This window comes from Nymphalis io, chromosome 28 (genome assembly GCF_905147045.1).
Source record: "Nymphalis io chromosome 28, ilAglIoxx1.1, whole genome shotgun sequence".
NCBI classification, from domain to species: domain Eukaryota; kingdom Metazoa; phylum Arthropoda; class Insecta; order Lepidoptera; family Nymphalidae; genus Nymphalis; species Nymphalis io.
In genome coordinates, this window is record NC_065915.1 from 5919796 (window position 1) to 5932141 (window position 12346).

General features: G+C 34.6%; 1 protein-coding gene across 1 annotated transcript in view; it reads right to left on the reverse strand.

The window, feature by feature from the left end:
* Window positions 1-12346, reverse strand: part of LOC126779176 (diacylglycerol kinase 1) — a 127493-nt gene that overhangs the window by 16406 nt on the left and 98741 nt on the right. Inside the window, exons 4-9 of the mRNA XM_050503070.1 lie at window positions 5842-5915; window positions 4968-5079; window positions 3769-3883; window positions 2747-2911; window positions 1635-1757; window positions 823-947 (exon numbers count right to left, since the gene is read on the reverse strand). Of these exons, the coding sequence (XP_050359027.1) occupies window positions 823-947; window positions 1635-1757; window positions 2747-2911; window positions 3769-3883; window positions 4968-5079; window positions 5842-5915 (714 nt within the window). The remainder of the gene's footprint in view (window positions 1-822; window positions 948-1634; window positions 1758-2746; window positions 2912-3768; window positions 3884-4967; window positions 5080-5841; window positions 5916-12346) is intronic.

Below are 12346 nucleotides of genomic sequence, written 5' to 3' on the forward strand. Positions count from 1 at the left end.
CTAAACTCTTTCCGGTCATGTCGAAATGCCATCCCATCAGATTATGAGAGTTAGGTTGTGCACTATAATATCTCCTGCGTAGTTGGCTAATCTCTTTTGAGATTGGCCGCCGTGGCCGAAATTGATCTGGAGGACATTACTAATAATACATAGCAACGAATGATGCAATTAATTTACTATCGAAAATCCATATTCAAACACAGTCTCGCCACCATTCCGGTCATGATTTGTATAGTAGCTATTTTATTTGTATATTTTTAAGGATTTGATGTATAATAAGCATTTTGTGTATAAATAATTTGTTTATTGTGTTGTTTATGTAAAATATGTATATGATTGATGAAAAACTATTAAGTTTCTTGTCCGTTATTCTCGGTAGAATCTACATTCCGAACCGATGGTAGCTTTACATTAAATTTAATATAAATAGCCGATAAATAAATACGTAATAGAAATTATTGTGATGTATTATAAGTATTATACTAGTAGTACTAAAACAATCTTTTTTTTATCGGTCTGTTTGTCCGCGGTTTTCAGATTCAAAACGGCTAAAAACAAATGTCAATAAGTAAATAATTATAAGGAGTAACCCAAGACATTGCTCAGTCTTCATTTTATCAAAATCGGTTGAGTCTTTAAAAAGTTATAACTATTTTAAGTTTACGCACGTATCTTTATTATTTGCATACTACCAACCATTTTAAAAATTTAAATATTGTATGTGTATAACAGACATTATGTATGTTAAAACGGTAGATTTGAATTTGTCACAAACTGTATTCTACGCTGGCGAAGCTTCGGGAAGGTTTATAATAAACGTACCGGTCTCAGCTCCGACGTCTCCCAGCCCAAGTACTCAGCGACTGTCATCATTTGATTAACGATGCAATCCATCTCGTTAGTGTCCAGGACGCCATTCCCATCAGTGTCGTACAGACGGAACATGACTGATTACATAAAAAATGGAATTTTTTTAGGAATTTACTTTTCATACTGTCTCGTTGGTCTAATGACTAGACGTAAGGCTGCAGATCCCGAGCTCCAAGTTCAAAGCTCAGGTCAGGCCTGTTAAAAGTTGTTGGGTTTCTATCGAAGAATGTTAGTAGCAGGAGTCTGGAAGTATTTACAATGCCGTTTTAACTGAACTCTTTTCAATTGTATCGGATTTCCAACCCATCGGATTATGAGAGTGAGTAAATAGAAATAGCACTAGTTTGCGCACACAGTTATGCACTATAAAATGTCCTGCACAGTTGGTTAATCTCCCTTGATTTTGGCCACCGTGGCCGAAATCGGTGCGGAGGATTATAATAAATAATACGTGGTAGGGCTTTGTATAAGTATGTCTGGGTACCGTTCATAATATATTCTATCCCAAATAGCAATACTTGTTATTTTTGGGTTGAAACTTATTGCTTAGAGGGTGAGTGAGCTGATGTAACTACAGTCACATGGGACTTAAAATTATAAGTAAGGTTAGTCGCGCATTGGCGATATAAGAGATAGTTAATATTTCCTGAAGTGCCGATGTCTGTAGGCAGTGGTGAACACATAACATTAGGTAGCCCGTTTGCCAGTTTGCCTACTCATTATAAAACAAAACCATTTGTGGTGAACGTGAGAAAGAAACTTACATTCCAATTTGTCTTCCGGTCTACCAGCCTCCAAGAGCGACAGGTAACAAACAATGTCTTTCAAAGACACTCTCGCGGTGTGAACTTCTATTGTCGATGGACGACGCATTAGGTGTTTAAAATCTGAAATTCGATTTATAATAATAATATTCTGGAATATTTTTCACACACGGCCATCTGATCCCAAATTCAGCTTGTACAAAGCTTGTGATATGGAAACTAGACAACTGATATTCTACGTATACTACTTTTCTTTAGTAAATACATACTTATATAGATAATTACACCCAAATTCACGACAAACAGACATGTTCATGCACGCAAATGTCTATCCTGGGTGTGAATCAAACCCACAACGGCGTGAAAGGCAAGTATCTAGCAACCACGCCAATCGGCTCGTCAAATTTAATTATTTAAGAATTTTAATCACACACGCTTGTATGATGATGATCTACCAGCTGAAATAATCTTAAAGCGTTAGATAATCTAATAAAACTATAGATTCACATACTGCTAAATAGCCTAAATAGCCTAATTGTTAAGTCAGGATATAAGGTATCTCTATTTCAAATTTTCTTAAGTATTACAGTTTTTTGGTTAACTGTCTTGATCATTACCTTATTTGATTAGGTACTCTTAGGTGATGAATTTTCAATAAAGCTTTAACAACTTTCTTAAACTCAGTTACCGTAAGCCTAGATATCATTTTCGATATTTTTAACATCATAAATGACGAATTGCCAAACATCCTCATCCTCCTTTTAAGAGATGAATTTTGAAAAAATATTTCTTGGTAGGAGCAAATATTATTCTTTATATTGAATAATAAACATGAATAGTCCAAGTAATTACTATAGTTAAGTTAATTAAAAACGGATAGCTGACCAGCTCGCTTGATTCCTCGCTTTATAAATAATTTAGATAATAGAACAAGACGAGATATAAGCAATAGCAATATAAAGTGTAAGTTAAAGTTGTATTATTTAAAACAATTATAGAATTTATACCAGATACGGAAAGAAACTCAAGATAAAAATTCGTGATTTATGTAGTGCCATAATTTAATTGTTATTTAATTATTTTTTTTTGTTATTTTAATAGAAAAAACGAACCTTCAATCTTGGTACTCTGATTGACACGTAACGAGTTACTGCTCTTCCTGCTTGAATTACGGGACATCTGGCTGTGGCTCGGGCTGGTCTCAAGGCGGCCCAGGCATAGTTCATGTGAGGAATAAGATGGGTGCGTAGTTACCGATATCATGGGATGTACACTGCCTGTAATCGAAACAAATCAAAATATAATTTATTTAAATATGCTCTTGCGAAAACTTTTGAATCGTCATTTTACAAGATTAAATTAAATTGAAAGCTACCGCTACGGGAGAAGAACGAGAACTACTACCGAGAAGAACGCGCAAGAAACTCAATAGTTACTCTTTAACCACAATCCAGTTAGATATGAGTATATTAAATTCTAATTTTTTAAGAAATTACTAATATACCTATTTACCCCTCCAATTAAACGTAAAGCTTGTGTTAGGAGTAGGGATATTAATGACTTAAGGATTATATTTCTGTGGCGTAGAGCACTAACGAAGGTTTTCGCTGTCGCTACTCGTCGCATACGGACAACATACGTTTCTTTATATAATAATAAGCACTTTTTATATTGATGTCCGTTATTTATTCTTTTTTTATTGTAATATATTTTTTAATAAACTATATTCTTTTTTACTTTAGTATTTATACTCAAAAAATCACGCAAACCAGTGCATATAAGTATGGTTTATCTATAACTATCGAATATCTAATCGCTTCTGCGAACTACGTTCAACGCCATTGCACGAAACAATCCTGCATGTTTTTAATTTCACTGAATTTCTGCTGCATGTGTAAAGATGACCCAGTGGTTAGAACGCGTGAATCTTAACCGATGATCGTGGGTTCAAACCCGGGCAAGCACCACTGAATTTTCATATACTTAATTTGTGATTATAATTCTCGTGCTTGACGGTCATCCTGCAGTGGGTCATTAACGTGTTAATATTTTAACTTTGGCAAACCGATCTAAGTAATTATTACTAAATAAAATATATATATATAATGTGCTGGATTGCATTGTCATCACTTACCAGTTCTGCTTCGCGATCCTTTGTCGCTACCATCAACGGAGTCATTGGAACTCTTGCCTAATTGCTGTAACCTTTCAGCTAATCCATGTATCTTAGACGCGAGACTTGTTTTAACCTGAAAAAGGAGATTAATGGTATAATAAAACGAATACACGTCAACAAATTGGATCCTTCTCATTTGAGGATGTTAAGCCGCAGTATCTTATGTCTAATAATATTATGCCGTTTGCAGACGAAATTTTGGAGAAATAGGCCAAAAGACTGCAATCGTTTTTGAAATATTCAACCCTGGTTCAATGTTTTCTTATTTACTACCCACTAGCTACCCGAATAAGAGTCCACATAAAAAGTTTATACCCTAATACATATAACTCTGAAGTTAACGTGGCACACGTCAGTAAAGAATTATACACCTAAGCCTTCCTCCTGAATCAATCCGTCCATTGTGAAAACAGTATGAAAATCCGTTCCGTAGTTTTTGAGTTTATCGCGGTGACACAGACAGACGTCTCTGTTAGATTGAGTCGGTATTGCTATTGAGCAGTATAATGTGCACACTTCAGGTTTAAGAATCTTTATTTTTATCTAAAAGAGCATTACATTAAAATCACTTAACTATATAAGGAACTGTGGGTTTAAAGTTTTAATTTACTGCAAAAATAACTTAAAATCTTCTTATAATAATATTATTAATAGTTGGTCCATTGGCTCGACTAAAGGCCGCCGATCACGAGGTTTTATCGACCCTTCTTGGTTCGAACACCAGGTAGGGCCGATAAAAGGCGAATGAGTTATTCTGTCGAAGATTCTCAGGAAGCAGCCCAGAGTACTGGAAATCGGAAGTGTGTACAATCCACTGTCTCGGAAAGCACGTAAAGAAGTTAGTCCAGCGCCTGAACTCTTTCCGGGCCGAGTCGGTTTACCGTCCCATCGGATTATGAGAGTGTGGGTAAACACAGATACATATTATAATATGTCTTGCGCAATTGGCAAATCCCTCTTAAGATTAGCAGTGTGAGCCGAAATTGGTCTCCTGACGTCATCATTCTGACGTAATAAAATACGCCTATGTTCCAGATTGTTGCTTTCTAGATTAAGCAGTTGGCTGTGGGATGATAGTTATACATGATAAGCAACTATATTATATAGATTATTGGTATTGTTTCTGGGACGTAAAATGTTACATGTAAATTGCTAACCTGGTGGTCACCATGAGCGGTGACTGCAGCGCAAGCGGTGGTGGAGCTCGCTGCTGCCATTTCACGCAATGCTGGTCTCTTGTCCCTTCGTACGAAGGAGAGAAATAAATGCCTGAAAAAAAAAGAAAAAAAAATGTAACATTAATTAATATTTGTTTAAAAATACCACGCTTTGAATAAATTAGTAAATTAGTTGAATAAATTAATAATTTAGTATATTACACTATATAACTATAATATTTACTACACAACTAAAATGCCTGTTGGAATTAAACTGCAATTTATGTACGGTGCGAAAATTGAGTCTAGATCGTTGGCAACGATATGAGAGCTCGTTTGAGATTAGTTCTTCAAAACAGCCAATCTACGTTGTCAATACATTGTTGGTTACGAGCAGTCAATCACTTGAATTGGCTCGGACATCAATATATTAAGATCTTAATAGTACTTTACTTGATTTAAGGGCTCCACGAGCACGAAGCACGAGACACATAACATCTTACCAAAATTGATATTGCATTGATGATGTAAGTGATAGTTAATATTTCTTACCAAAAAGTGGTGACCACTTACCAGTGGTCCAATTACCAGTCTGCTTATCATTTTTTAATTAAAAACTTCATGCTTTTGTATATACTTACATATATACAACGCGTCAAATTTATTAAATAATATTTATATATTAACAAAATAGATAAGATATTTGATTATTGAATAGGAAATAATTTATTAAATTTTATATGATCTGTTTTAAAGCTAGAAATATCTATCTAATAACCCCTGTAACATTTATTAGTAAGCCTGTATGACTTTCAACTTTTGTTATTTTTGTATTAGAACCAGAAAAAAAATCTTTTGATTTTTGTTCACTTACCGAGACAGTTCATCAGGCGTCGTGACCTCCAGGTATGTGTCCAAGAACCACCGGAACCCCTCATAATCGATGTCCTGAAAAAGAAGAATATTATGAGAAATACAACATTATTAATAAAATAATTTAAAAGAATATTTTTAAAGATTCTCAATCAACGGACCGTATTGACGAGCAGTTTTTGCCGTTGGCAAAATTTACAACTTCTTCTAATATAAGTAAGTTTATCTAAAAGGCACGTAAAGAATTTATAAATGTCGCAATCTGGGCTAAGATTTCATTTCGATCACGGCCTTATCTTATCCACTACATTAACGAAACAGCCACTACTGTAAACTTGAAAACTGTAAACACATTTCCAAAACAACACACCCTCTTATTGCTTCCCGTGGTGACAAAAGGTCTCCCTGATAATTTGAATTGCGATAAAAAGGGGAAACGCTTTTCGCATTCCCGCCACCATTCCACGCGATCATGATTTGTACAGTTGCTATTTTTATTTGTATACATGTGTACCTATTTAAGTTATTAATTTTATATGACCTGTAGCTATTTTTAATTTTGATTTATTATTTAATTAACATTTTTAACACACACATATTGATTTTTGTTTAACTCATTAACAATATTGTGATTTTTTTTTCAGCCTTTTGCTGGCCACTTCTGGACGAAAGCCTCCCATAAAATGCCAACCATGCCGTTTTTTGCCACCGTGCCTGCCACCTTTTTGAAATCGTCGGTCCACCTTGTCACAGGGCGTCCTTCACTACGTTTGCCTAAGCGTGGTCTCCACTCTAACACGTGTCGGCTCCATCGGCCATCAATGCGCCTGGAGACTTGACCAGCCCACTTCCACTTCAGCGAGCTAATTCTACGCGCGATGTCGGTGACTTTAGTTCTCTGGCGAATTTCCTCATTTCGGATCTATCAGAGAAGGTATAGGAAGGAATATTGCAAATAACCTGCTAATATTAGAAATGCGTAAATTTGGGATATAGAGGAATAAAAATAGCTAAAGCTTAACGTACGTAAGGCTACGTAAAACCTGCCCCCGTCACTAACTTGCAGGCGTAGCCGCGGGTAAGCTAGTACATATTAAACACATTTTTTAAAGACATACTACACTTTATGTCAACTATAATTGAGAACATAAAATCCCCATTCACGTAAATAGACAACACGGCCTTATTTATAATATTTAGCAGGTAATTAGTTAAACAATGCTATCTTTTTCTTTCTAATGTCAAATCAATAATGACGGAAAGAGATAAATCATCGTTTACCTAAACAGTCGCTAAGAAATATTTATAAGTAACGCTGATAGTTGCTATTACCATAATAAAAGGAAGTTAATACGTATACCCAATATATATACGCATAACGCAACGGCTGGCAGATGTCCTGTCCGTGTATATAAACCAAATATCACGGCGATTGGTCAAATGGCGTCGCAGTCTATTGATCTCAAGTAGATATATGTATCTTTGTTTATAGTAAGTAACAGCCTGTGAATGTCTCACTGCTGGACTAAGGCCACCTCTCTTTTTTTGAGGAGAAGGTTTGGAGCTTATTCCATCACGCTGCTATAATACGGGTTGGTGGAATACACATGTGGCAGAATTTCTGTAAAATTAGACACATGCAGTTTTCGTCAGGATGTCTTCCTTCATCGTCAAGCACGAGATGAATTATAAACACAAATTAAGCACTTGAAAATTCAGTGGTGCTTGCCCGGGTTTGAACCCACGATCATCGGTTAAGATCCACGCGTTCTAACCATTAGGCGGTCTATTAACAAATATCAATTTAATTTTAGTTCCAAAACTCTAATAACAACTGCGATAAAATTCAAAAATCCATTTCTACACGAATCCATAATGAATACCATGGATTAATCAGTCTCGACCAATGATATCGCGACAATTGAAGGTCAAAATTGTTTATTTGTCTTGCTCCTGCTGTGATTGGATTAGGATTTAAAGCATTGAGTAGTTTGAGCACAAACGCACTAAGCGAGGACGAGTAAATTAACTTAATAGGTAAAAATAATCAATTGAATTACTTAAAATGTTTCAAACAATGGTCACTGTGTTGTAACGTTTTGCCAGTGAAAGAATTTAAGGACAAAAGACGTATTTCTTTGGAAACACGTTAAAAAGAAATTTGCTTTGTACATATTTTCATTTGAATCTATAAGAGTGGTAGTTTTATTTACGTTTATATCGGGCGGTCGACAAATTTGAAATAACGAAATTGATGGTCATTGAAAGAATGTATAAATTAAGAAAATAAATAAATGTAGAATAAAATGAGAACATAGTTTCGTTAATAAAATATATATATTTGTTATTGTAAGAATATATAATAATGAGGTATATAGCATATGCGCCATGCACACACAAGGGAGAAATAAGTTGTGCGGTGGTGTATGACGTCATAAAAGTGCGGCGTGGCGTTTGTCGTTAAGGCTTACTTCTGAGGTGCAAAATTCTTGTTGTTTATAATGGCAATATTGCGTTACCATCAATGGAATAAGCTCCAAACCTCCTCCTCAAATTGAGGGGGCCTTAGCCTACCTGTAGGAAATTCATATGCTTTTAATTTACTTTTACTATTTTGTAGTTATGAATGATAGAAAAAAACATTTAAACCGTTTAGAGGTGAAGCCGTGATTCGAAATAATTACCCATTACAATAATAAATTGGGGGTAGAATAATTATTGTGTGGTAGCCCACGGAGACGGATCAAGACAAAGCCTCCTCAAAATGGAGACACAATATAAATTTAACGATAATTTCGTTACATATATTGCTAAATTATAAACGTAGACATATTTTTTTATATATATTTTATTTCATCTTTAAATTGACGAGTTGTCGCTAGAATTCTATTTATGGGACCGTAATATGTCCGTTGCTAGACAACCGTTGCCATGACAACGCGCCATCTTTGCTTCGAACAGATACTGTATTGACTCTCGCTGTGCAAATACAAAATAGAATGTTTTAAACATTTTATAAGTAAAGAAACATTTTCAAAGGCATTAGTTTTTTCTTGACGTAACTTCGAAATATTTATAGTGTATTAATTAAATAAATAAATGATTGAATATTATTATTAAGGCGTATTTGATTATATAGGTATTAAAAATTGTAGTTAGCATGATAAATGATTCAATTACATTTAATAATCTACTGGTGGTAGGGCCTTGTGCAAGCTCGTCTGGGTAGGTACCACCCATTCATTAGATAATCTACCGCAAAACAGCAGTACCTGATGTTGTTGTGTTCCGGTTTGAAGGGTGAGTATAAGTAATTATACTCACCCTTCAAACCGCCATGGCCAATGCCTGTAAGGTTCCATGGCTTTAATGCCTGTAAAGGCACAAGGGACATAACATCTTAGTTCCCAAGGTTGGTGGCACATTGGCGATGTAAGCGATGGTTAACATTTCTTACAATACCAATGTCTATAGGTTTCTTGTCCGTTCTTGATAGAATCTACAGTCCGAACCGGGGGCGATTAATTAAATTAATATTGTTGTTAACTCGAACGAGTAATTTTTTTTTATTATTTATATTATTTTAATCGAAGGCTATGATTTTTATTGCTGGTGAATAATCTTCCTGTTGGCAAGTAATAACCATTGTCCAAAGACATTGGTAATTAAAGAAATATTAAACATACCTTACATCTTACATCACCAATGCGCCATCAACCTTGGGAACTAAGAGGTTATGTCCCTTTATTTGAAACGGAACACAACAATACTATTAGTATTGTATAGTATTGATGCTTGGCGGTAGTATATGTGATCATTGGGTGGTACCCACCCAGATGTGCTCAAAGCCCTACCACGACGCAAGCAATAAGCACCAAATGTTTACCAGAAGATCGAGTACGTTTCTGAGAAGGTTTTAGTATATGGTACTTATCATATATTAAAAGAATGCTTAATATTATTGTGTTTCGGTTTGAAGGGTGAATGAGCCAGTGAAACTACAGGCAAACGTGACATAACATCTTAGTTTTCAAGGTTGCTGGCGCGTTTCCGATGTAAAGGATAGTTAATATTTCTTACAGTGCTTATGCGGTGGTGACCACTTAACATCAGGTGGCTTACTTGCCAGTCTGACTACCAAAAAAAACTTCAAATTCAGTCTAATGACGTGAGAAGCGCAAATTTCATGTTCTTGTAAAATATAATAAAGTAATTAGTTTTAATGTTAGGTACACAATTTAAACATACGACCTTTTGCACTTAAAGAGCCGTTAGCTGAAGCTATAACCGTGAGGTCAGCAAGTTTCCAGATTAATTAACACACTATACCTTTGATACCAGGTTATATACTAATTACCTTAGCTTATCGAATAAGTATTTCAATACGATATTTGTGATGCAAAAGAGGGCTATTCGCGCAATCTATAATCTAGGAGCTAAAGAATCTGTAAGACAGAAATTTAAAGAAATTAAAATATTTACTGTTACTTCTTAATACATATTATGTAATGTTTTGTATGTACGGAAAAATATTAATGATTTTATGAGAAAATGTGATACTCATAACATTAAAAAAGGTAAGGTAAGGTAATGAACACTTTATTTAAATATTTTTAATTTCTGTTTTTATTTTATTTTTTCATTTGTATATTTTGTAATTGTGTTTGTGAATGGTGTGTTCTCCTGTAATCGGTTGTGCATAGTTAGTTTTAAGTAAATGTAAAAAGTGATTTGAATGTGTGTTATGTACAACTGTTCCAAATGGAGATCCAAATAAATAAATAAATAAATAAACCAATTACTCCCGTTACACGGCTGCATAGAGTCAGTAACTCTTTTGTGGGACAATGTATACGGTTCTACAACAGAATCCCAGAAAGCGCTCGAAATACCTCTGCAGTTAAATTAATTAAGCGTGTGTGCTAAAGGTTATTACAATTAATGAATTTATTAATTTTGTAAACGAAACATGATTTAAAAAAAGAGATCCCCTGAGTTTCTTTCGCCGCTTCTTCTTAGGGCTGGATGTTTCTTTTCCGAACCGGTGGTAGTTTCTAGTTTGACTATTAATAAGTAAGTGTAATGTTTCAATTTTGAATAAAGTATTTTGATATTGACTTTTTGATTATGTTATAATAATCTAATGTTGGCAGACGTCTTTTTGTTGTAAAACAAAAATAAACGCGCTAATTTAAAACCGCCATTTTGTTTGTGGACAGGAAGTTAAAGTAATTGATTCATTATTGGCGCGACTTGTGATTTGTTGAATATGTTCAAATTAATTATTTTGATTTTTAATAGTAATTGAGTGAGTTACTTACATGAATTTGTATGATTTGGTGTACTATTTAAAAAAAAACTAATTCAATGTTTTTGTATGATCAATTTCATCTCTGCATGCTAAATATATAGGAATAATTTATTTATTTAATGCACGGGACAAAACTTAATACTGACACCTTACAAACATCAGAATGTAGTAATATTTAATTGTGCTAAACCGGGATTTGAACACAGGACCTCGAGATCTGCACCCTTATGAATCAACCACTCGATAAACGAGGCAGTCCATCTTTAATAAATAACACACTGAATGCGAATTAATACACATGAATGCACATGAATAATTTAGTAGTCAATTTCAAATTGTGTGACTTCGTAGAGAAGTGGAGAGGATTAATGGAATTGATGACTAAGGAAGCGGGCGTGTGGGAAACCATAAAATTTGCGTGACGTAATTTATGGACCCCCTATTACGTGATTAAACGAAATATATCAAACAATTCGATTATTTGAAAATCGAATATTGTTAAATTGCTGGTTTCTTGTCACCATACTGATAAGCATAATTCAGTATTGCTGAAGAAAAATTTTCCCAGCTCTTTCTTTAAAAGTGAAAGATTTTCATATAAACTAACATCCCCTTTATTACCTTAGGAGTTAAATTTTCGAAAATCATAGTGCTAACCTACTGTGTGAAAGGAACCCGTATCCAAGTTTTCATGGTGTATTATTTAGTATTACAGTATTTAGGGCTGTGCGTTGACATTTTAGGCAGTCAGTATAAAAAAAAGTTATTCTATGTGAAGGTTTTTATATATATATATATATTATAGAATAGGTAGGCGGACGAGCATATAGGTCACCTGATGATAAGTGGTCCCCAACGCCCATAGACATTGGCATTGTAAGAAATGTTAACCATCGCATACATCGCGAATGCGCCACCAACCTTGGGAACTAAGATTTTATATAATAATATGTCCCTTGTGCCTGTAATTACACTGGCTCACTCGCCCATCAAACCGGAACACAACAATACCAAGTACTGCTGTTTTGCGGTAAAATATCTGATGAATGGGTGGTACCTACCCAGACGAGCTTGCACAAAGACCCACCACAAGTAAAATAAAAAATCAACACTATATATCCCGAAATCGTGTTTTTATCTATATATTTTATGATACTGTAAATAAAGCTCAGTTTTCAAAGTTTTTTAATGTGAG